We start from the raw sequence: 24,616 nt of genomic DNA, 5'->3' as shown, positions 1-24,616 counted from the left end.
ATAGCCCTCATTAAGTGTTGTGCTAAGTGCTGCTTCAAATTAGACATAAGTAGATATTGCCGTTGATATCCAGTTACGATCCCATCCACAAAAAAAAAACAAAAAAAACAGACACGAGACCATTGTTAATCTATCATTAATTTATTTAAAAACAAAATCTACTAATGCCAATTGTGCTTTGCTTTGAGAAAGCAAGAACAGAAAGGTGACATTTGTTTTTAGTAGCTGGTGATTCTTCTTTTAGTAACCACAAGTTCTCTCCACTTGTGTGTGTATTTGTCTTTAAGTTACAATCTACCATGTTCTTTTGGATTTCTACATGAAATAATTTTTGTTAACATGCACAAAAACACAACAAAAAACACAACCAAAGAACACTACAGTGCATTCAAAAGGCACCTGCTCCCCAGATACAGGCATGGTTTTTTTTATTCTACAAAGTTGTACATAGTTGTGGTGGGATGTTGTTAATGCAGATTCAGTAGCAATGAGTCTCAACAACCCCCACGAGTGGTTCATAAAAACTAGATCATATCTGTACCGACTCTATCGAGTATTCTACAATATCACACTGACCTTTTGTGGGACAGATGAGATACATTCAAGAGGTAACAATTTTATCTCCAACACAAACAACTATTTTGCTCTTCGACATATTTCACACACTAGACTGTAGAATACAATTCCCAGGTTAAGCATTGTTCACATTGAAGAGTCGATGAATAAAGGCGATCAGAGAAAACATGCAGTACAGTACGTATAGTGGTTTTGTCCTGGCGTGGGGCTCGGAACAGATTGTGGGCTCAGAAATGCTTTAAATGTCAAAACGCTCCAGCTGAGTTTCAGCATGAACACATATTTCTGTACTCACATTCCCATTTCAATAACATACTTTTCTGTTCTTCAACATGCTATGGGTGCCATTTACCAATCCACAAACAAGTAACTTTTCCCATTCATTGGTTATTTCATATATAAATTTGACAAACTGCATGAAAATGTGCAAAGTCTTAATATTAAATAAAGCCGTATGGTGAGAAAAAGCATTTAAATTAATTTTAACAAGCAGCATTGTAGACCATTGTCACGTTCAGTATAAATATTCATTTCAGTTTGTAACATCAGACACCCAATGCAATGCTTTTTTTTTTTTTTTTTTTTAAATTGCCCTGACAGACGATGAATGTCGATCTCCAACATTCACACTGTCTTCACATTATCAATCTGAGATATTGGGTTTGCGGCTGCTCCAATCGATTCACCAGATTTCCTCTGACCCTTTCAAACACACACCTCCCTCTTTTTTCATACACCACATTAAGTAGGATGTTAAACCTTTCAGTTCATGATTTAGAATTAAACACATACGACAAGACCAGAGTCCTGCTGTGTTACTAAGTTATTTTACAATAAAACTGAAAACCTCTGCAGCTAAATGCACGGGTACTGTGCAGTGAGGTTCCACTGTTGACTGTTAACTCCACTTATGTTTTACCTTGGTAGTTTGGGAACGTTTTTAATTTTCATCAACAACACTTTCTGTTACCACAGTTTCTATTCCCAGCCTGCCTGACATTACTTATTTTGACATTCATTTTAGAACAAAAAACTTAAATGATGAGGATCTACTTACAGGTACTTTAAAGTGTGTATAAACACATTTTTAGAAGATGATTTTGAGGAAGTAAGACAAATGTGCTGGAAAGCTGAAGTGAGACATTATTTCAACTGAGAAAGAAAGTATAGGTAAACCTGACAGTTAAGGACGACAGTATCATTTGTATTCTGAACCTTTCCTGCTGTTCACAGCAGTCTGTATTTAAAAGTAAACAACTCAAAGGAGAATAATGTCCTCCTCCTTTTTTTAAAGTTTCTTGACAGTACAACAGAAAGAATATTTTGTTCTCACTAATAGCTTACTTTCATACACCTGACCTACTGTTCAAATGGATTACACAGGGGACTATGTAGCTCCTCTGTCTGATGAATGCCCAACCATTAGAACAAAACTGCTCTCTCTCTATAGCACTGCTGCTATACAGGCTTTATACACTGTCTTCAGTATACAGGAAAAAATACCAAATCTCTGCTGTTCCTGAAAAGCATGACCACAGAGTTTCTGAGCTCATTGCATTTGAACGTAAGTTGATGTGATGGCTGGTATTAAGTATTTTTAAGTGCTGTGCTATGTAACATTCATTGAAAAGTGAAAATGGTGTTACGCAACACAAAGATCAAAGTCACTCTTCATCAAAACGTATGATGAAATGTGTAACTGAATGCACTTAGTTGTTAGTGGTTTGAATGCACTTAACAGTAGATGCTCTACACTGGACTTTGAACAGGTGTTTGCCGAGTAAATATTTTTTAATAGTTGAACTGATTTGCTGTTTATTGTTTTGATATCTTAAACCAGTAACTGTGCAGAATAACTGACCTCATCTGTTTGTATGGAGGAGTACATTTTTACAGATATTTTTGTCAATGAAAATTTGGATATGTATGCACTTAGCTGGGACACTGTATCTCCCAGGAATCAGCAAATCTTTCTACTTAATTTTCCTATATTATTAAATTTGAGTACACCAGAGTGCATGTATTCAAATGCACTATAAATGAGAGACATTGCTCTTGTGGTCTATGTACAGGAATTTGTTCTTGAAATTTCATCAAACTACTTTTTTTTCTACTGAGTGCACTGGAGAGAATACTGCAGTTTTACAAACAAGCAGAAAGAGTTAACGTAAAAATATCTTTGTTGTTGGTTACATTTACCATTATCCTCTATGCATATTTTGCTTGTTAACTTGTATAGACGAAAGGCAGCTTGTTTTGTTCAGATTGCTGTAAAAGTGATTCTTATTTACTAACCTGCTTCAGTATATTTTCTGATCATTTAAAAATCGATCATATTAAAACCTCTTGACGTCACTGGTAAAGTTCACAAAGAGAGGATGATTCCTAGAAGTACCTCTTCAAAGTAACGATACATGTGTTTTATCAGCTGCACAGTTCTAAGACAGGGAGTCATAGACTGGAACAAAAAGGGAAGACTGGCTTCAAGTCTCTTCCAGCTAACAGCTAACAGTTAGCGGCTTTTACATGAAGGCACTTCCTGGTAAAGCTTTCCACAGAGTAGCACCTGGGATTGTTTAGAAGTAACCAGTAGAAGCCCTTTATTGGAAGGAGCCTGGGGTCTGAGCTGGTCTGAAAGGTGTCTTGGTCACAGCAGTGTGAAACCTAAGATGTACTGCAGGAGTTTGTTCCGATTGGCCTGAGGTAGAAAGGTGCTGCTCAGCTCCAGAGTGGTCACCTTGTTCTCTCTCCTCTGTTTTAGGACCTACAGAAAAATTACAACACAGGACGAACAACTTAACTCCAGCTGGAGGAACCTGAACACCATCCACACCCTACTTCATTAACAATACAGTGCATTTCAATAACTGTCAGTAAAACACCAAGTAGTACATTTTAAATAGGTGTTAATTAACCTTAATTTATATGCTGGAACAAAAAATTTCAATTCAACACACTCTTACCCCAAGCTCTTTGAATGTCCTCACTGTGTTCTTAACCAGGTAATGAGTTGCACTTTCACCTAAAAATGAAGAAAATAGGATTACAAGGGATTCAGATATTCTAATATAGATATTCTAAAGCTCGTCTATGAAAATACATTTCTGAAAAAAATGTCACTAGTTATTTCATTAGATAATCAGCAGTTAATTTAGTATTTTCAATCTGAGTCCCTTTTGCCACAGGACCTGGCTCTGTCCATATTAATGTGGTTTAATACTTAGGGCTCTTTGGGCCAAGTGTAACAAGGCAGTGCCTTTTATTTCTTTATTCCAACTAAGAACATGGTCTGGATGATGAATTTCAGTGACAACTATGCTGTTATTTGTTCTTTGCTGTATGTAGGGAAATATTTCGGTGTTACCATAAGCAGCCACTCCTCTCTCTGTGCGCGTGAGCAGGTATCTGAAGAGCCTCTGGGTGTAGTCGGACTCAGCCATGGGCTGACTCAGACTGTGGACGAAGATTGCAGCCCCACTGTAGGCCTCCAGCACTGGGCTGAGCAGTCGCTGGAGGAAGATGAAGAATTCCTGATGCTCTGCCGAAACGCTCACCTGACAGAAATCAAACAAATCAAACAACAAGAAAGCGAGAGAGAGAAGGTCAGTGACTGAATCAAACACAACTTGAAAAGAGCTCTTGAGGTTGGACAGTGCGTATTCTTTATGTGCCATGTTGGTGATTCTGTTAGCATTAATAAAACAGTTTAAATAGCTTTTTTGGCAAGAATTTCTAAATCAGACCTTTAGGTAGCGATCTCTCTGCTCCTCTCCAAAGTCACTGTCCTCGTCCTCCTCGTCGCTTCTCCAGGACAGGGGCTCAGGAAACTTTTTGGGCCAAGGTTCCTCTGTGGGGCTGGGACTCAGTTCCTCTTGGTCCTCCTGAAACACACACAAACAAACAAATTAGACCATTTGGACAATGGAAATGTCCCACCACAGATTATACATAAGAACAGATTAACAGCACTTCCTAAAATGTTCACAATGAGTCATTTCCAACATTAGTCACAGTGGTTAATGCCATTTATATCCACCAGCAGTGAGGTTTGTGTGTAAACTGACCTCTGCTACGTAGAGAACTCCATACTGGATCAGCCGAGTCACTGCATCATGGAAAACCTGGTAAATAGTCTGGCATGGCTATGGGATAGAGAGGAAGAGAGACAGGGAAACATGGAGGGAAACATTTGGATTTGTTGTGTGTTAAAATCTCAACAGCAGCAACAACCAACATTTAGTCAAAGCTTAGATTCTCAAAGCAAATATCAACAGTAATACCTCTGAACTGAAGCTGCCAATAGGTTATCAATAACTTTAATTCAGACCATTTTAAGATAAGAAATTAAAAAAAAAAGGATTCAGTATCCTCCTGTTTGGAACCAAACCTTGCAGTAAGTGGCACCCTGGCACTGGATTATTAATTAATTTCAATGTCAAGATAATTAAAAGTGAAGGCTTTTTGAAAGTGGAGTTTTTCTTAAGAGGGATATGAAAGTCATTGTTTTTCCCCTAAATTTCTCACTACATATTGACTCATGCACAGTTTACATTCTCACAAACACATACACAAAAAATGGCAACAGAAGGTGGGACTTACAGGTGCCACTGCCACCTCATTGGTAAGGAAGTGGGAGAGCCCGGCAGCCTTGCGGATGAGTCTCTCCTGACTGAGAGGGAGGTTACTGGGATCACCAGACTGTTGATTGGACTCTGATTCCACAACAAGCTCCCGCTGCAGTGACAGGATGCTGCAGGCTGGAGACAAATGATGGCAGGAGTTCAGTTGACAGCAAACTTTCTAATCATTAGTCTAATCACAACTAGTTATCTGACCAATCTGACTAATCTACATCTTTCAAAAACATTGAAGTGCTTCTTTCTAGATGGGGGAGTGGATTTTTCTTTGGAAGAGCATTATGAAGCTTGATGACAAAGATCAGTGCTCACTTGCTGGTTCAACATACCAATGATTGCATCAGAAATGAAGACGTGGAAAAGGCCATTGCTGTAGAAGTTGAGCTCGAAAAGCGCTGGTACAGTCTGGCTGGGAGCGATGGTGAACTCTCCATTGCGATTTGCACTGCTGGTCACATTGACACAGTTTCCCAGGAGGTGGAGGGCACGCATGACCACATCCTCTGAGTTCCCCGAAAAGCCCAGGTCAAAGTCCCGTGACAGGATCTCCTCCTTCATGTTGAAGAAGTCTTCCACCAGCTTTGACAGCACCACCCCCTGGAGCAAAGAGGAAAAACAGCTCAAAAAATTGAAAGAGAAATGTGGATCATATCCAGAAACTGAAGACTCCATACCTAATCAAAGCCAAGGTAGATCAATACAACAAAATGCTTGGCTTAAGTTCGTTATATGTAGCACTTGCCAATTCCTAAGGACAGAGACAATTTCAGCTAATTGTTTTATACTGTCTCCCACTTACATCAGTGTGCCTGCAGAGGGCAGAGACCCACCACTAATGTACAGAGATGATGAGAGTGGATGCAGGAAGAGCGAGATCTCTAATTCATCACCACCATGCAGGTACATGTGACATTTGGATCACCTTGGTGTAAGGGAGGGTGCATGATGGGCATGAGGCGGATGAATGGGGGAAAAGAGGAGAAGAAATCTGAGGAACAGAGGTGGGAAGAAAGAAAAGAAAAAGGGAATGGAGAGGGTGTGGTGGTAGTGATGGAGGGGGTTGTCATGCAGTTTGAGAACAGCAGTAAAGGAGGTGATAGAGGGGGAATGAAAAGAGACTTACTTGTCTGTGTCTGTACAGCAGCAGACAGGCCACAATGTGGGTAGACATGATCGCTGAGGACTTATTAGCCGCTACAAAGATACAGATACAAAGACAGCGTCATGAGCAACACATAACAGAGAGATAATAATATCAAATATGTTTGCAGTTGACGAGTCTTAACTGTGTTTGAAAGTAATGCCTCGCAGCTGGAGGGCAGATAGTAGAGCTCAAACCTCAGTCAAAGATGAATACGTGTAACGCACCAACTTTTAAAAATGGCAGTATTCATACAAATATTTTTTCTTTATTTCCAAGATAGTAAAATGACAAATGTGCCAGTCCTGAATGACACTATATAATAATGTAGAATAATGATATATGAAGCTTTATCCATTTGGCATGTTACTGACCTAAAACACCTCTTATCAATCAATCATATAAAAATGTGTAATACACCAGATTTGTCTTAGGTATAATTAGGGATGAGAGTTAATTTCAGGAAATACAGGGTTAAAAAGATCTATAAGAGTTGATTATACTGATAGCATACTAGTGGGACAGAGAAAAGAGTACAGTGTGTGTCTGAGGACAAGGGTTATAAGCGGTCATCTTGAGCATAGTTCAGGTTCAAGGGTGTAGAATATTTGTGAGCACCGGTACTGCATTCCTCCCCTCTTCTGCTTCTCTGTCCTCCCCTTTGTCCTATTGGCTAAAAACAACATGCCATCCAGCTGGAGACTCTGTGATTGGTTGAGCGTTTAAAAAAAAAAAAAAAAAAAAAGAAAAGAAAAAAACCAGCTGAATGAGCTGGGGAGAACCGGTTCCTGTAGTGCCACCCTGGGGCAAAACGCCTTGAGTGATGTGAAGCGGATGGACTGATGCAGTGCTGCGTTGGATTTCAATTAAAGAGGCAGTGTGATGGATAGCATTTCATGACAGCTGCCTTTTCTCTAGTTAGCAGGTGCACCTTTTAACACAAGATGAAAGGGAGAGCCGTGTGCTCAGAAAAGATGAGGAGTGCCTCATAAAGCAGAAACCATGTGCTCTGACATTTCCTTTAGTGAGATGTGATTTTTTTTTTACTTTTAGCTGAATGTGGCATCCTGGTGGGTTTGTGATGACTCATGACCTCTGACCATACAGAAACATTACAGGTTCCTATTTTGAGTCGTAAAATCACTAGCTGTGAATTTCTTACTGAAGAGGACATGCTTGGCCAGGTTGTTAATGAGCTGTCGTCTGAAGATGTCATCAGGCAGCTCTCTGTTCATCTGCTCCTCCTGCCCCTCAAACAGCTGAGCATCAGGCCTGAAAGAATAATAGCAACAACTAAACATGTAAATACACAGTTTTACAGTTGTTTCATTATGTTGGCTTGATATGATATTCAAATAAATAAGTGGTTTTTATGTACGAGCAAATACTACATTAACTCATTCCCCTCATCAGTTTCCTTTTCTCTTGAACAGAGCTTGCAGTAGGTAAAATATAAAATATGCTGCTTTTCATGGGTTTGAAATTGAAAACCATCATAAGCTCTCTAACAAATTATTAGTTTTTATATATAATTTAATGATAGTTTAGACTCAGAAAAAATAGCATGAGAAGGGCATCAAAAAGGCATGAGTCTGCCCTGTGCACTGCATTCCTGCACCAAGACTGCGAAAAACTGCAAACCCTCGTGATTTAAATAAACACTAATCTGACCTTAAGTCAAGATGATATCTTACCAAATGTTAGTTATTAATTACTAATTAATAATTTACCATTACTCTTCTGGGGCAGTTTCTGCTCACTTTCAGTCTGTTTTATTTCCGGGCTTATGGCACAGTCATTACATGTTTCAGCCAACCACATCATCTATGTTCAAGACAGGATAGAGTGTTGAACTTTTAATGAAACAGTATTTGAGCAGCCAGGGTGGAAAACTGTTGTCCTTGTGGATGTACTAATCGAGAGTATCAGTTTTATTATGAAGGGACAGCGCTGAACTGAAGTGACCCCGGCTGACGTACTCAAGAGCTGTGCTCAGATGTCAGATAACCCTGACCCTGCTGTGAATTAGAAGGAGAGGGAAGTGTGGACATTAGGGTTCATAATGTTACAGGTAGGACTGTAGGACTCCTGATAGCACATGTGAACTAGGAGAACAAAGATTTCAATGATGTTTATGGTGGGGAGTGTGTGTTTGCACTTACTGTGCAGATATAATGGTGGGCATCAAGGTGTGTTCCAGGGACTCTGGTGGTGGAATATGGCGGTTTCTCTGGGTGCCCAGGTATTCCTTTATTTGACAGACAAAAGGTTAATTTGATCTAATACAAACTAAGAGCATGTAAACACAGTTATTATTTGGTGTTGGCTATAATCTTTCTATAATTTTCTTTGGCTCATGAAATTTTGAGGATATTAAACACTTTTGGTGTGCTAAAATCAAGAGCCGCACCTACAATCCATGACACCAATAATTACAGCTTTTCATTCTCCAGCAGTAAATGAGACCATGATAGCAGTAGTTCTATTGGTATAAACGCTGACTTGGATCTGAGATCAATTACCTTCAGGGAGAAGGGCTGGTTGAAGTCAACTCGGACACAACCGTAGTTCTTCCTCAACATCCTGAACACTCCACATGCTATTCCCCACAAACTCTCATTCTTCTTGGGCTTGCCCTGGAGGGATTGACAAGTTTCATTACTTAATATTAATTACTGTCATTAATTACTAAACAATGTTAAAAATCTTGTTTCCTGATTTTCCCTTAGGTCATAAATTCCATTGTTTGTAATGACAAAGCAGAGGTGCACACAAACAACAGACACCATTCCAAGCACTTACCAGCTGCTCACTGTTGTAGTTGCCCTCAATAATGCGGTCGTAGGAGATGCCAACTGGAACCACCAGTACATCTGCGATGGACCCAGTGCACAGTGTGTCTACCACGATGGACAGCATGCCAGCACGCGCTGGAGACGGCTTACCGCTGCGGGAGCGTGTACCCTCCAGGTAGACCTCCAAAAACTGCTGCTGACGCAACAATTCCTCTGTGTACTGAAGGAGGACAGATGAAACAGAGAGAAATGTATGAGTGAGAAAGGTGGGATAAAGTTGAATGAAAAAAGGTGGCACTAGATCTTACAAGTGAGACAAATGAGCAAACACTGTGTATAAAGGTCAAAATCCAATTTTCTGCAAAATCTTTGACATTAACACACAACATGGACTCTATTTAGGTGGAAATAAAGCAAAGTAAAGGCTGTGTAGCTGACTACAAGTTAAATATGAATGGTGGTCAGCAATGGTTTGACCCCCATCACATTGCAAGGAACTGGGCACGTGCCAAGGAAGCCTGGTGTGCAATTGTATCCTCCTGAGTACAGTGTGTACACAGCTGTCTTTGCTATGTAGACACTTTTGAGAAGAGACTCTTTGTCCTAAAATAGCCTATAGGCTGTGACATTTAGAGTAAGCTGTGGAGAGGACAGATGTTTAGGTTCTGCTTTCACTAGTGCAACCAGAGTTAGAGCTGCACATTGCTTCTTTGTACTGCTTGTACTTCTTCCTGTGGGGGAGTTTGGCTAATTACATTTCGGTGAGCGACAGGAGACTGCCAGATTGAAGTCTTATCTTCTATCAAATGAAAGTACTGCTCGGTCCATTTCCCACAATTGCTGCAGCAAATGTGTAGACTCTATTTGGCGGAATGTGTGGTACAATAGGATAAAATATGTAGGTCATCATTTCTGACAGCTGCTTAATTGTTCAGCTGATAACTCTTATCTTAGAGGCACAATACAAACTTATCTTCGAGGGACAATACACAGCCTGTGTTGTTTTTATTATTCTCAACTCTCTCCCACAAACGCCAGACATTTACCAGCCATTCTTAATTCTGACAGACTGGTACAATTAAGTAAATCCATTAAGATGCCTAGTTATTTGTACAAAGCACGGTCTTCATGCTACAAGCAGCTTATGATGACCAAGCATTAATATTAACATTAATAATCATTCTCATTAGTTCTACTTCAAGTTTTCTCATTAGCAGAAGCTTGTTAAGCCACATTATCCAAATACTAGGGCTGAACAAAAGGTTCAGATTCCAATTTTAATCAGCCTCTAATTTCCCATGCAGCCTACTCAAAAATCTTTTGCACCAGTGCCTTTCTCGAGATGCAAAATGCACACATCGGGATTGAAAAATATTTCAACCAGTGTCACATTTGGAAAGGCTTCAACGATTGGCCCAAAAACTATGTTCCCTGCATGTTAAGTGGTTGTACTGACACTCCTTTAAAAACTTGCAACACAAACAAAACGTTTTTGGACAACTGAAAGGGAAAACAACTGTTTACCAAAATCTACACATAGCTTTCAGCATCCACTACTCATCATGTGATATTGTGTACCAATAAGTAAGTAACTGACAATGGGTCCAAGTGGGTTCGGAGTTTGAAGAACAGAGTAAATTGACAGCATCAGTACAGTGAAGAAAAGCAGCATATTTCAGCCAAATACTATTTTAGTTTTACAGCAAACATTACAAGATTATGGTGATGTCCACATAACTATTGCTACAATGTGTGAAAGCGAGCTATAGCAAGAACACAAGTGTGGAAAGCCTATAAATTAAGACAAGAAACAGAGGAAAAAAATAGCTGGGCTAACATTATATAACAAGGGCTTTTAACTCTCCCTGTCCATCACTCAGAAGAAAAGAGCACAGAGAAGAAAAGCATTAAGACAACCTGCAGTTACATAATGACACATTATAAAAACAAGAACCCAAACCCACAAGCATTAACTGAATTTAGTAATGGTGGTATGTAGTATGTAAACCAGCCTTTACTGTAGAAGATAAATAGACTAATGGGACTTACTGCATGTAAGAGTGATCTGTACAAAACATCTTTTTTCCCATCTCCCGTCTCCTCCATTTTCCGTCGTATGAAGAATCCTCCCAGTTTACGGATCAGTGTGCTGGGGTGGGAAAAAAAGAACATTTCCTGCTGTTACTTATAGATTTCTACTAATATCAGCTCTGAACTTGTCAGTTGTCAATCTCTCTATAATATTCTTTTTCAGAGTGTTAAAAAAAAAAAAAAAATTTCACTTCTTCATTTCTTTAATTTTTCCAATCATCTCTTCTTAATCCAGAAAGCATGAGGAGCTCTGTTGTTTTAAATAAGGATGGATCAGGTTAATATTCTTAGGGCCTTTATCATAAGTATGATAAAGTACCATGTACTATAGAGTATCAGTATGACTGGAGGCAGGTTAGGATAAAACTGGTTTACAACCTGTTGTCAGGGCGGCTGCCTGGCTATTTAAATTGCCTCAAAGTAAAATCAGTGCTTTAGTTAAGCTGACATTCCTCTCTGGTCTATTTCCAGGGAATTCCCTTTCTTCTGATATCAAACTCATCTTTGTCTTTTCACCTACAGAGAACAGAAGTACACTTTATTTCTAGATCAAACTTGACATGAGGCTTCATGGGCCTTCTACCTGAGGATAGGGATGCTTAGGTTGTTTCCAGCGGCGATGTGTGGGGCTTTGATGTTGTGACAGAACAGGATCAAGGTGATGAGCAGGTAGTCAATATGGGACTTGTGAACAGGGAGGAAGACCATGGGCACATTTTGCTGTGAAGACAAGATATAGATGGTTTTTAAATAAACACAGGCCATTTCTCAATGCAGACAGAACTTATCCAGATGATTGATATGTCCAAACAAAGTTTTGTATTCTAATTTGATGTAATGTCTCCTGTAAACATACTATACATTTACCATGTATCAATCAGAAATGTTATAATTCCAGACTGCACTGAAGATAATAATAAGATAATAATAGGAACGCATAGATAGAACAAAAAAAGCCTTGTGACTGTGTCAGTTTGTGAAATATACTTGTGGTTTGTCCGTCAAACATTGTGTTCAGCTGTTAAAGATATATATATGTATATGCATGGAAAACACTTTCTTGTACATTTTTTGGAGCAGATCAGATTCAACCTTTTTTCTCCGTGTGTGTATTTTTCACTGACCTCTGTAGCAGCTTTCTTGACCATTTCCAGCTGACCTTTGTGGATCTGGATGCTCCAGAAGAAACCATTAAAGAGCCTGAGGAGGATCCACCCTGTCATCCTGAACAAAAAGAAAAATGAAGATATAGAACAAACAAATAATCTGAAATTGTTGCCATGTAATTTAGTGTTAGGTTTCATTCTGCAGTAAAATCTGACTGCAGTGCCCTATCAATTAGTAACTGAAACTGAGGTCAAATTTCTGTTGTATCATGTACCTGATGAAGGCTGGTGAAATGTTGGCCACCATCTCCTGGAGGAAGGCCCTGGCTTTCTGCTTCATTTTACTGACAGCTTTGTGCTCCTGGCCAGACTGGCTGGCTGCAGCATCCAAATCTGTGGCTACCTTCACAATAGCAGTCTCCACCCTGCAATCAACCAAAGCAGTGCACAAACATGAGGCTGCATCTTCTAGCCTACAAACACCATCATTCAAAACATGTGAGTGCTGTATTTCTCTTATCAGAATTTGACTTAATCTTTTTTGTACACTTCATCCCCAACTGCAATAACTGAAGTGTTTTCACTTCCTGTACAGTTTTTAAACACTAACGTAGCCAAAGGCAGGGGTTTTATTCCTACAAGGGCTACGACACTGTCTTATTATAGCTCTGGATGGAACTTTGCTCCAATTTCTGCAAACGTCTCATATTATGTTGACTCCTACCTGCTGTTGTTGAGCACATTGTCCACCACGTTCCTGGCGAACATGTCCTTGTGGACATCTCTCTCCATTACAAACAGCACATAACTGAGCCTGCGTGCCAACCAGCCCCGCTGTCTGCATGAGCGCACACAGAATACAAAAGGAACATATAAAATGTAATGTGTGTGAACATATACTAACACATGCAGTTAAACACACACACACACACAAAACAACAGATATAATTTAACTGCTCACTTAAATAAACGACTGTCAGCTGTGTTTGGTTACACAGATTTCCTGGTAATTTAACAGGAGCCAGAGAGCCGCCCCGGCTGACATAGCCATTACTTTGAGCTTTCACAACAATGACAATGGCTGTGTTAAGGTCAGTTAACACGATACTGATTGTGTTAGGCAAAATTAACAATACTAACTGATACATATTGACTACAGCCCATCTTGACTCCCGGATATCTCCATTTACATGCTAATACATTGTAGAATAAAAACTAGATGTTCATCTATTTCCGCTGCAATTTAGTGCATGATATATACCTTCATTAAGGTACTTCTATGCAGAGGATCACCATGGAGTTAGAAAAAGCAAGCTGTCTGGATTTACATCAAGCTCATGTTTACATTGTTTGGGGTTGAGGCATTAAGATATTTTCTTTGAGTTTTGCCTGCTAAGGTCAGTCAGTAGATGTATGTGTCCAGTGTCCACTGACAAATACTTTAAATTATTCATCTGCCTGCCTTTCCACTGTTTCACAGATCAGTCCCCTTGACATATTATACACATGTTGTTAAGAAGACCAACACCTGTCTGTATTGTATTGACTATACTATGCAGTATAGTAGTTTCAGTTCTTGCTCTTGTTGCAAGGCACAAGGGGCAATTAAAGGGTCGTCAGATGCCAAAGCAACATGCAAAAGCGAAGCTGCTCCACATGAAGTTTCAGTGGTTGAATATGTTCCTATATAGGCCAATGACACTGAGCAGTCACTGAGCTGGGAGGAAGTGATACTATAACTGTAGATTTTGCTTTGGTTACCTTGTGTGGGTCTCATTGATGTAGATGACGTTGCGTAGTCCCAGAGATGGAATACTGGTGTTGAACAGCTTCTCCTGCAACAAAACCAAAATGATTACTAACAAGAAGAAAGAGACTTCATCAACATAATCTCAACTAAGAGCCTTAGACACACTGATGGGTTTACTACTTTAAGCACTTAACATACTGTATACTAGGATTAGGGTAATTTAATTTAATTTATTTGTCTTTGACAAGTACTTGGCTTATTACAGGGCTTAACAACCTAAGGCCACCAATGTGACGTCTTGGGAAAGTCAGTCTGGTCTGATTTTGCTTTGCTTTACTTTGCTTATATTGTTAAAGAGTAATTCCAAAGCTAATGTCAGAGGAATTAGTGCCTGCATTGCAATTTAATTGGTTTGTCACATTCAAATTCACTGCCCATTTTGTTTTAACCACTGCAGGAGAAAATCTCTACTCTGTAAGTTTAGCTCATTTTAAAGAAGTGTGTTAAGTGTTAAGTATGTTAAAATTGCCTGTTGTCTGTTGCCACAAATTTGAATGTGCCTGGAAAGTCTTAAGGCCAGTGTTTATAGCATCTTTTAAACAAATACCAAGCAGGATTTTCAGTCTAATCATGTAAATATTATGAAAATAACCAAACTGTTGTGAATCTAGCTAACTGCATAAGAATACAGATGTGTTAATATTTTGCACATTCCCCTGCTAATGAGCTGAAAAGACTTCCCCGCTATCATTCATCAATCAAGACTAACATGCCTGTTTAAAAGTCTATAACCTGGAGTAAAATAACTATATATGTGTGCTTTAGAATTACATTTGAATATAAAGAAAATGTACAGATTGTTTCACCAAAATACATTTAAATGTTCAGTGGACTTCCACCATTGAATAACAATACATTTCTAATGGCAGATACAGTCTACTGCGTATTGATCTCTTTCTTCTTAATAATAACCATTAACAGTGGAACAAACAATGAACTGGACCTAACTACAGCCCAGCAAATGAACTCGTGTTGGAGTTAATAAGCTGTGGTGTAACATTACCCAGCTCTGTGGTGTGCAGGAGTGACAGCAGCGGCCCACAAAAGGCCTCTTTCTGTTCAGCAGGCCCTCCTTCCACGTGCTGGTAACACAGCGCAGGACTGAGGGGCTGGTGCTGCGGTCCTTGAAACAAAGCCACACACAAAAATCATTGAAGGTAAAGGCATAACATACCACAAATAAAAGGTCCTGTGTAATATATGCGTATGCAGTGCTAAGACAAGATTAAACTGCTATGATCTAACGAGATGTGCAATGCTGATCCTATAATGGCATTACGAAGACGAATGGCTGATCTGGGTCTGTGGCTTACCGAGTCATCATTGGGATGTTTCCAGCGGTTACACCACTGTTCTCCATTGTTGACCTGCAGCAACAAGCCATCTGACAGCTCCATAGTCTCTGCTGTCCTTTGCTCTCCCTCCAAATCACACACCACTAGCTGGTAAGCTGTCAAGACACAGGGATGTCATAAGGATATATTTGAAATAATTTCAATACAGCTACCACTCCAGGCAATCTGCAAGTTTTCATATCCCAAGCAGGTGTACTGTCGTCAGATAATGTTTTAGTTCACTAACTATGTATGACCACATGTCAGTCAGACCATACTTCAAACAGACCACACAAGCATCTTAATGAGAAACTACAGACGAACCAGAGGTGAAAGTGACATAAGGACGTCCAACTCCTAGTGTACTTGCTGGCAATATTAGAGCATCTCATGATTTTAAACTTTAAGATGTAATGATTTTTTTGTAATTTGTAAAATCAACTTATGCTACTGGATTCGACTATGCAGAGTAGTAGAAAAATAACCATTTCGAGTTGAACATTAAAAAAAATCCTCTACTATCATTTTCCAGCTTTTCATACTAATTGGTAGAATAAAATATATTATTACCATTATTATTCTTGTTTTTGGTGCTGTAATATATCCGTGTATGCAACCTCTCCAAAAGTTGCAACATCTGCTACCAGATGTAATCAGCCTCATTTTACCGTGGAAGCCAAATAAAAAAATGCTGGCCCCACCCACGTGATGCATCATTCTGCTAGTATGAGGTGGGTTCAGCTGAAACACTTGTTTCCTCCAGTTAGGCCAGATTTTCCAAGTACTGTCAGGGTTACATTGTTTCACTCATCATTAGACACTCTGGGCACTATTTATTGGCTGATCTACTGTGGTTCGAATAACTGACAACAATCTATTACACGCCCAAACCTCTGAAAGTGAACGGCCTTTGTGAAAAACCAGGTTTTACTGAAAAGAAGAATCTATTATGCAACTGAAATAGCTGGATTTATTTTAACTGGTGCAATGTTTTGCATCTCCCTCCACCACATGTCATTTGTTTGTTACACTTCAAAGACTTCCTCATTTTAAGAGCCACAAAAACAACTTCAGACATCAAAGATCTGACTTCCCTATATACTAAGTTTACTCATCAATCTTTGAGAACAGTTTTGCTATTCATGAACAATTTCAACTTTCTGAAGCAATTTTTGATAGAAAACTTGTTTCAGTGAGTCACTATAGCTCTATAGGGTAAGTTAACTGTTACATAGGATTCATTATTCAAAATCTAAATTTATCTGCATTTAAACTATGTATACTAAACACAAATATGCAATGAGACCTTTGTGCTATGTACTGGTCAACTAACTAGTCAACCTTTAAATGGCTTCTGAAAGTTTATGACAGGGGTGTTCACCCAAATCAGGGCTGGGATATTTTTGAATGTCTAGTCTAAAGCCACCATAACAGTTTAGAGCAACATGGCAAAAACTTTAAATATGGTAACTACCAACCAAAGGTACAGTAATGTGCAACATTGACTAAATAGCTTTCAAAATAGAAATAACATAAGGGGAGGCTATTTCATTTGTCTAACAGGGTCTATTATCATCTCTCTAACGTGACACTTGTTTTGTGACATTATCTTTAGACTTTATACTTTATTGATTTATTTATTTTTGTTTTAGCTAATGTTGATTGATTTATTTGACTGATATTTGTGATGATTTTCAGAGGATGTAAAGTACAATTTCAGGTCATCATCTGACCTGAAATGGCCACATAAACATCACACATGTTGTCATACAGTATGTTGGTTATTGTCTTGCTAACCCTTTGTTACACTAGGCCCCAAATACCTACAAACACAATAAAAAACACTGACATTGCCGTGGTCTGCCTGTTGTTTCCCTCTTGTTTTTTTTTTTTGTCAAATTATAAGCAGGTGACTGATCGGGTCTGACACACTGGGCTTGGTTTGTTTGGTCCCACATTGTAAACATTTCAGTGAATTGTATAGACACTTGTCTGAAGCCCTGCGCAGTAATGGCAACAGACCATAATAAACATATCCATCTTTGGATAATGTCGGGGGTTACCTTCTATCAACACGTTCACTGTAATATGCACCAGCAAACTGACTTCCTGACACATCTCTATATCACATCAAGTCAAATATATACCCTGCACAGATAGTAATAGATCAGAGTAACATATGAATAAATCAGATAGCATATTGAGGTTTTCCGGAAATCAGGATAAGGTCATATCTAAGCAGGTCAAGAAGCTCACTAACCAACATGTAATCAAGAGGTTGTTTTTGCTGTTTGTGCAGACTTCTTTGAGTTGTTAACTGAAGTGTCAAATCAAGTTTGAAAGCTAAAAGACTCAAGCTTCCAAGAAAACATGTTTGATGCAAAGTGAGTATCAAATATATATACTGGAAATAATCATTCAAAAGTTTCAAGATGGGCTTAAGTTGTCATGAGATATTGAAGCAAGTGTTATACCAAACTATTTGCACATTAAAAATAAATTACAGATTGCATGTAGAGTCCAGTGGCCTACAGAGACAAGTACAAAGTGCAAAGACAGTGCAAAGGTAATTAACAGAAAACACTGCAGCCAGTGCCCCTCATTAGTTTGGAAATAGGTTAGTGAGTCATTCTATGAATGAAGGCTCTCACACCAAACATTGTACAGCATGTGCAGGGACAGTGCAGTCCCCATCTTTCTTTGAATAATAAGCCCAGAGGAGACGGCTGATATTCCTCTTGGGAAAAATCTTCCTGCCTAAACAGTGTCCAGCAGTGAATGAATGCATTTTGAACTGTTGTCTTCTTGTAGTGTTGTGGTGGTAGTAGGCGATATGCACACTGATGAGGGAAACTGGGTTTTCAAAAGGGTGAATGACCGAGAGTACGCCACTTGATGGGGTGACTTTGTTGGAAGCAAAACAAAGAAGTTCAAGAATGAGGAGCTATGGGGATTAGGTAACAGGTGAAGGTCGCCTTAATAGAACATTAATGTGTTTCCATGCAAGTAAATATACTGGCTGATGTAGAGTAATATAATTATGACCGTATTGTCACTTTTCTAGTCTTCACATGAAAAAAAAATACTTATGTGATATCCATTTTATCATCCAAATCATATCCAATCTTAACAGTGTGTCAGCAATGCATGATCAAAACTGCTGCTTTTTAGGAATGCGCCAATAATGCTTTTGAAGCACATATGAATATCCAACATTTATCCACCTATATCAGCCGATGCAGGCTTGGATCTTTTTTGTGGACAGGCACACATTACGGAAACGATGGCTTTGATTATGTTTTAGATTATTTCTAATTTTTACAATTAAGGGACACCTACCAAGAAAAGATAACAAACACGGCACAATTTGCTAATTGTCGAATTACAGTGGACAAATACCCATATAATTTATAGCTGTTATCAAGGGAGACAGGCCATCTCCAAAACAATCAGATTTTATTTTTCTCTTTAGACCAGAGAAACACCCCTATTCATATACACTGTACACGACTAGGTTAATCCTTCTCACACGCTGTAAGCTGTCTGCAATAAGCAGGTCAAACAGGAGAAGTCTCTGTGTGACAGATGGGGTGTGCAAATAACTAGCAGTGCAGACAACAATGGCACAGACCAGGCTAATGTCTGGCTTGGCAACACGGTGCACAGCGCCGTCGTGTATGCATGAAGCTGCCGTCTCCACTCAAAATCAGATTAGATGGCTCCGGGGCCAGTTTTCCTGATAAGTTACTAAAAATGTACCTTGTGCAGTTTGTATCGCTGCCTCTCACAGCACATTGCATAGCATGCTGCCGAGCACGACTCACGATGGTCTCTAAACCGGCGTTAGATACGACACAGAGCAGCGGTTAACGTTAATGTAATTTGTACCATTGAAGCAGGCATGGTTAAGTCAAGGTTAGATCTAAGGTCCCATTCTATGAAGGGTCCTCTTGCACTCAATGTCAATGTAAAGTTAACCGGCTAACGTCGTATTAAAGCATTAAAATCAGCCCTAATGTGATTTGTCTATTATCAGTCGTAAATGTGTCCACGACGTCGTGTAGCTAATGTTACAATGCAGTTACTGTTTCCATGACAATAAACGCGCCGGCCGTAGTAACAGTTACTCGGACGTTGGCGATGTAGCTAGCACTAGCTCGTTAGCCAGGCTCCGGAGAACGAAATCTCACTTACCTTGAATATAGAGTTACGCTGACTCATATCTCAAAAATAAACTCGAAGAGTAGATTACAGCCAGCTGTTGAAGGCTCAAACGCCCTTGGGTCTTCATACGCTAACTCCTCTCTCCTCAGAAGACTTGACGGCACGGCTCTGACAGGCAGAGATGTGTGCTTGTGGGAAGGAGCGCCGTTGTTTTGGGACAGCGGCCAAATGCCAACGATGCAGTTTAGCCAGCAGCCAGAGGAGGGCAGCGCTCTGCATCTTCTTTTTGCCTCATTCACCACATCATCTGCGACCGGGTGGGAATAATGTATTGTAATGTAATTTTTATTCTTTGATGACATAAAACATATGTGCGTTTCAATCAAGTTATAGCGCATTTTTTTTAAATGCGCTTTTATTTTGAAGGGATGTTATATTGTGGTTTTGTGACAAGAACACAACGAAAAAAAGTTTCAGTCCCCGTTCCGACAACATTTTGACAAAATCTGAAACCAATAAATAAATAAATAAAACCTTTAACACAACCATTAACACAAAGATCACGTTTTAAAAATTGCAGTCATTTAAACATAGATATAGCGCGTCCTCTAGTGGTCACATTTTAACATTCATTTTATTGGACCGTACCACTGTTGGGGGGGGTCAATCAGTACACTAAGGATTACTTTGAAGGCACAATAAGCTATAGGTATAAAATTTAACATTTCACCACTAAACTATTTTTTAATACTTTCCATAACTACTCAATTGATGCCCATATTTACAATTTTACGATACTGCCACAGTTGACTCACCCATGACGATAGCTATAATGGTAGAGACTCAGACGGTCTATTTCCTTCGATTCTATCAAGCTAGCGGCAGCCATGAGGTGAGATACACATTTGATGATTAAATATCTTTTTATTCCAAGCAAACAGTTTATAGTGTTACTGGGATTGTTACTTAAAACAAGAGGGAAGATTCGGGCTCCGTGAGACTCCGAGTAAATTCGTCCCTTTCTACCGGAAAGGATGTAGGGCCTATGTTGGTGAGCTAACCTAGCTAACTTAACCAAGACATGTCACAACATGCTACCGAAACGCCACAGGTCCGTAGCGGCGGATCAGCTGGAAACAACACAGTCATTTAACGTGTTTGTCAGTGTTAGCCGAACAAGCTGAGCAGTAGAGTAAGTTACATGAAATACACTAGCTACAGTAAAGTAAATAATTGTTAAAGTGTTATATTTGTGTTTTTCATTTTACGTCAGGTTGTCAAAGGCAGACCTATAATGATAATGTGCACATATCAACATCACAGTCACCAGTCCACCTCCCATCAAACCTGACGAGCGACAAACTGGCTGTGGCTGCTGATAAACTGTTCAACCTGAGCTGGAGAAAGAGGAAAATAGATGGTTGTAGTAATAGAACATAAATTGCAAATGGCAATGGACTCATTCTCCTCAGAATAATGGCATTGTGCAAGTAACAGTACTTGGACATACTTAATCGTTTAATTATATGTCAGATGAGCTTGCCACCTGTGCTGTCACATGGGTGCAGTTTATGGTAATCCACCAACAAAGATTTATGGTAGAAGACAATACTTCCAATTGGGATTTATGAGAATGCATAATACATACCGTTTTCTCCTCTTTCTTGCGGTACTTAAGAGAATGAAGTATTAACTATAAAATTTAGTTCATTGAGAAACCTGGATCATACCTAAATAATTCTTTAGCGTGATATTGTCAGTCAATACAAGGCGACAGAGATGTCACTGTTAAAAGGTGTGCGGTTTAAGCAGTTGAAAACGTAGAATTAAAGGTCCTGCTGGAGTATGTTGTTAGAGCACTGTATGTATCTCACATTCTGCAAAACTAATATTTTTCTCTTTGCTTGTCCAGCATGCTCAGGCTCCAGAAGCGCTTGGCCTCCAGCGTCTTGCGCTGTGGCAAGAAGAAGGTGTGGCTGGATCCCAATGAGACCAATGAGATTGCCAATGCAAACTCTCGTGAGTTGTTTACTTTGCCACTGAGAGTGCTCTCTCTGTAGATTTGTGGGTGCCTTAAACTAGCTCATCCTCTGTCTATATTGTATTGTATTTGTGCTGCAGGCCAGCAGATCCGAAAACTGGTAAAAGATGGCTTGATCATTAGGAAGCCAGTGACGGTCCATTCCCGTGCTCGCTGCCGTAAAAACACGCTGGCACGCCGCAAGGGACGTCACACTGGTTATGGTACGTAATAAATTTACTTATATTTATTTTTAAGTTATTTTCTTTTCCCTTATACATTTATAATTTAACATATTACCTGAACATACATTGAATTCCATTTTATTTAATCTACCGTTTTCTTTCCATCCCAGGTAAGAGAAAAGGTACAGCCAATGCCCGTATGCCAGAAAAGCTGTCATGGATGCGGCGCATGAGAATCCTGCGTCGTCTTCTTCGTCGCTACAGGGAGTCCAAGAAAATTGACAGGCACATGTGAGTCTGAATTTTAATGCTCATTGCTTGAGAACAAGAAAGTGTAGTTTTAATTACGATTTCAGGAAGAGATCTTCTTCTTTGATGCACTCTAAAGTATTGTCTGTTTGTACCAGGTACCATAGTCTCTACCTGAAGGCCAAGGGTAACGTCTTCAAAAACAAACGCATCCTGATGGAGCACATCCACAAACTGAAGGCAGATAAGGCTCGCAAGAAGCTTCTTGCGTAAGTTGCTCTTTTTTGTTTGAGTTTTTCTTTAAGATATTAAGTGTTTGATCTTTCTGGAAGAGTCCATGTATAATGACATTTATGTTAATTTTATCATCATGAACTAATTTTCATCTCTGTGTCCCCACCTTCCATACCTACTCATTCAGTGACCAGGCTGAGGCTCGGCGCTCAAAGACAAAGGAGGCTCGCAAACGCAGAGAGGAGCGTCTCCTGGCCAAGAAAGAAGAGATCATCAAGAACTTGTCAAAGGAGGAGGAAACTGCAAAGAAGTGAATCTAAACTGAAATGTTGTCTTCTCAGATTCCTCTTTTTTGTTGTTAATAAATTTGGATAAAATTGATTGTCAGTGCTTTGTGATTATTATTGTCTGTTTGATGTCAACTGTGGTCTTGGTTTTAAGTGACTTGACATGAGAGAATGCAAGTGTAGTTTTTTTTAAACATGGCTATGAATGCTGTTTTTGTATGTTAGTAAAGGAATTTTGTCCATTATGGCTAAGAAAATGCTGTCCTTAAAGTACTTTACTGAACTGGTATTCTCAACAGTCCAACAGGTGGCAGCAGAGCACTAGTACGAAATTCTTGTAGTCATAACATCAGAGGTTGACGTTTCAGTCATCCAGATGTTTAAAGCTCAAAGATATCTACTGATTTAATAATTGATCCAATAATTTATTTTGCCACTCATTCCACAAGCTCCATCAGTTTCATGAACGGTATTCAGTCACATTTTAGTTCTATATCCACACCAGCAAACTGCTGTCAGACTCAAAGATACAGTTTCTGCTCAGTCAAATAGTAATAAATGATACTACATGACAAAATAAAGGTAATTATTGGTGATTTATATTCTACAGTAGATTTATACCTTATCTTTTATTGCATACAATTATATTCCTAAAGTATTCTATTGTCCAGCATCAGGACTCCTTAATTGGAGTTTATCTTCTGTGTGTATTACAAGGAGGTAATAGCAACAGTTTGCCACTCTGTGTTGACATGCATCTTTTATAAAGCACTTTAAAAAACATCCATGTATATAATGGTTACTGCTTTGCTGAGGCAAGTAGTGTGGAAGTTTGCAGATTACAGTTAATTTATACGCATTTCATGTTGGACCTCCACTTTCTACACATCAACCACTTCAACATTCATGCTTCTGAGATGGGGAATGAGCTAAGTTGTAGTTGCAGCCCAGTGAATGTTAAAGGTTTAAGGTGTGGTGAGCACTCTGCCAGTAGAGAAGGGTGGTTCTGTACATGGGTGTAAGCAGAATTACAGTAATGTCTCTGCACAAACTTCTCACGTTGCTTTAATAAAAAAAAATATCTGAAAATATTCATTAAATTTACTTTTTAATCCATTCAGTAACAGAACACAAATGACTTGACAGCGATTTCAGTTCTTCCTCTGCCTGTGTGTGTTTGCATATTTGCTTGTTAGTCTTCATGTGTGTGTCAGTGAGACATTTCATCCATGGCTTATTACTTTAACCACACAACTGGGTGAGCAATTACTCGGCCTGGCAACAGACACTATGAACTTAGCTTGTAATGATTGCAGTTGTCATGGATGTAAAACTTGAGGAGTGAAGAACAAAGTTTAGACAAATGACGTATTGTCCATTGGTGATTTTCCCATTCTAAGACACAGATGAATGCAAACAACAACAAAGTTAATTTAGCTATTAATAAATTATTTTAATCATCAATTATTTTTTCCCCTTCACTTTTCTTGAAGGCAAGCAACAAAGCCTAAGCAGCCTAAACAGCTGGATCACACCAGCCACATTAAACCTTTGGTGCTGATGCTCCAGTCATTCCGTCGTTTTCACTTCCTCCTCAGGCCTTGAAGGATTCTTTCTTTCATGATCCCCGGAGAAGGTGTGACTGAAGTGTTTGCAGACACATTCATCGCTAACTGGTACAGACAGGCTGCTGTGTGTATGTATGTGTGTGTATATATATATATATATATATATATATATATATATATATATGTGTGTGTGTGTGTGTGTGTATGTGTGCGTGCATGCGTGTGTGTGTGTGTGTATGGATTTGAGAGAGCGAGAGAGTTAGGGGGATTTTCCTCAAGTCTATGCAAAGCAGATTATATTCAGCAATTCAGAACATGAAAATGGCACTTTTATTTTAGTAACTTGAATTTCTAGATATCTGATGGAATATATGTAGATATACTAATGGCATATTATAGCTAGGCATCTAGAAATACAT

The 24,616-nt window shown here is 39.1% G+C and overlaps 2 protein-coding genes across 4 annotated transcripts; one reads left to right on the top strand and one right to left on the bottom strand.

The window, feature by feature from the left end:
- Nucleotides 1–1,037: 1,037 nt before the first annotated feature.
- On the bottom strand, nucleotides 1,038–19,841 carry gpam (glycerol-3-phosphate acyltransferase, mitochondrial). Of its 2 annotated transcripts, none has more exons than XM_071462219.1 (21): nucleotides 19,685–19,841; nucleotides 15,470–15,606; nucleotides 15,160–15,279; nucleotides 14,108–14,181; nucleotides 13,071–13,184; nucleotides 12,622–12,771; nucleotides 12,365–12,464; nucleotides 11,824–11,960; nucleotides 11,199–11,298; nucleotides 9,157–9,369; nucleotides 8,877–8,990; nucleotides 8,517–8,602; nucleotides 7,517–7,626; nucleotides 6,337–6,407; nucleotides 5,543–5,810; nucleotides 5,176–5,333; nucleotides 4,641–4,718; nucleotides 4,320–4,457; nucleotides 3,941–4,130; nucleotides 3,540–3,598; nucleotides 1,038–3,340 (listed from the first exon to the last, which is right to left on the bottom strand). In XM_071462219.1, the coding sequence occupies exons 2-21, from the start codon at nucleotides 15,551–15,553 to the stop codon at nucleotides 3,224–3,226; spliced, it is 2,481 nt and encodes an 826-aa protein (XP_071318320.1). In that variant the 5' UTR covers nucleotides 15,554–15,606; nucleotides 19,685–19,841; the 3' UTR covers nucleotides 1,038–3,223. The 2 variants fall into 2 exon arrangements, with proteins under 2 accessions (XP_071318320.1, XP_071318321.1); XM_071462220.1 differs by lacking the exon at nucleotides 19,685–19,841 and adding an exon at nucleotides 19,250–19,387.
- Nucleotides 19,842–19,876: 35 nt separating this feature from the next.
- LOC139608449 (large ribosomal subunit protein eL19-like) lies at nucleotides 19,877–22,723 on the top strand. Of its 2 annotated transcripts, none has more exons than XM_071462221.1 (6): nucleotides 19,877–19,971; nucleotides 21,567–21,673; nucleotides 21,776–21,898; nucleotides 22,030–22,150; nucleotides 22,267–22,377; nucleotides 22,530–22,723. In XM_071462221.1, exons 1-6 carry the CDS (start codon nucleotides 19,883–19,885, stop codon nucleotides 22,654–22,656), a joined length of 678 nt encoding a protein of 225 aa, XP_071318322.1. In that variant the 5' UTR covers nucleotides 19,877–19,882; the 3' UTR covers nucleotides 22,657–22,723. The 2 variants fall into 2 exon arrangements, with proteins under 2 accessions (XP_071318322.1, XP_071318323.1); XM_071462222.1 differs by lacking the exon at nucleotides 19,877–19,971 and adding an exon at nucleotides 20,423–20,546.
- Nucleotides 22,724–24,616: the final 1,893 nt, after the last annotated feature.

This window comes from Trachinotus anak, unplaced genomic scaffold (genome assembly GCF_046630095.1).
Source record: "Trachinotus anak isolate AG129_WGS33_773 ecotype Australia unplaced genomic scaffold, CSIRO_AGI_Tana_v1 ptg000025l, whole genome shotgun sequence".
Lineage (NCBI taxonomy): Eukaryota > Metazoa > Chordata > Actinopteri > Carangiformes > Carangidae > Trachinotus > Trachinotus anak.
The sequence above is the reverse complement of the archived record's forward strand: the minus strand, read 5'-3'. Positions and strand labels throughout refer to the sequence as shown.

Bases quoted from the DNA above. Each gene is read 5' to 3' on its own strand.
- gpam (XM_071462219.1), bottom strand. From the start codon at position 15,553: ATGGAGCTGTCAGATGGCTTGTTGCTGCAGGTCAACAATGGAGAACAG. The intron at 9,370-11,198 runs GTAAGTCCCATT...GTCCTCCTTCAG, and splicing joins ACAGATCACTCTTACATGCA to TACACAGAGGAATTGTTGCG. The intron at 6,408-7,516 runs GTAAGAAATTCA...GTATCTTTGTAG, and splicing joins GGCCAAGCATGTCCTCTTCA to CGGCTAATAAGTCCTCAGCG.
- LOC139608449 (XM_071462221.1), top strand. From the start codon at position 19,883: ATGCCAACGATGCAGTTTAGCCAGCAGCCAGAGGAGGGCAGCGCTCTG. The intron at 22,151-22,266 runs GTGAGTCTGAAT...TGTTTGTACCAG, and splicing joins AAGAAAATTGACAGGCACAT to GTACCATAGTCTCTACCTGA. The intron at 22,378-22,529 runs GTAAGTTGCTCT...CTACTCATTCAG, and splicing joins GCTCGCAAGAAGCTTCTTGC to TGACCAGGCTGAGGCTCGGC.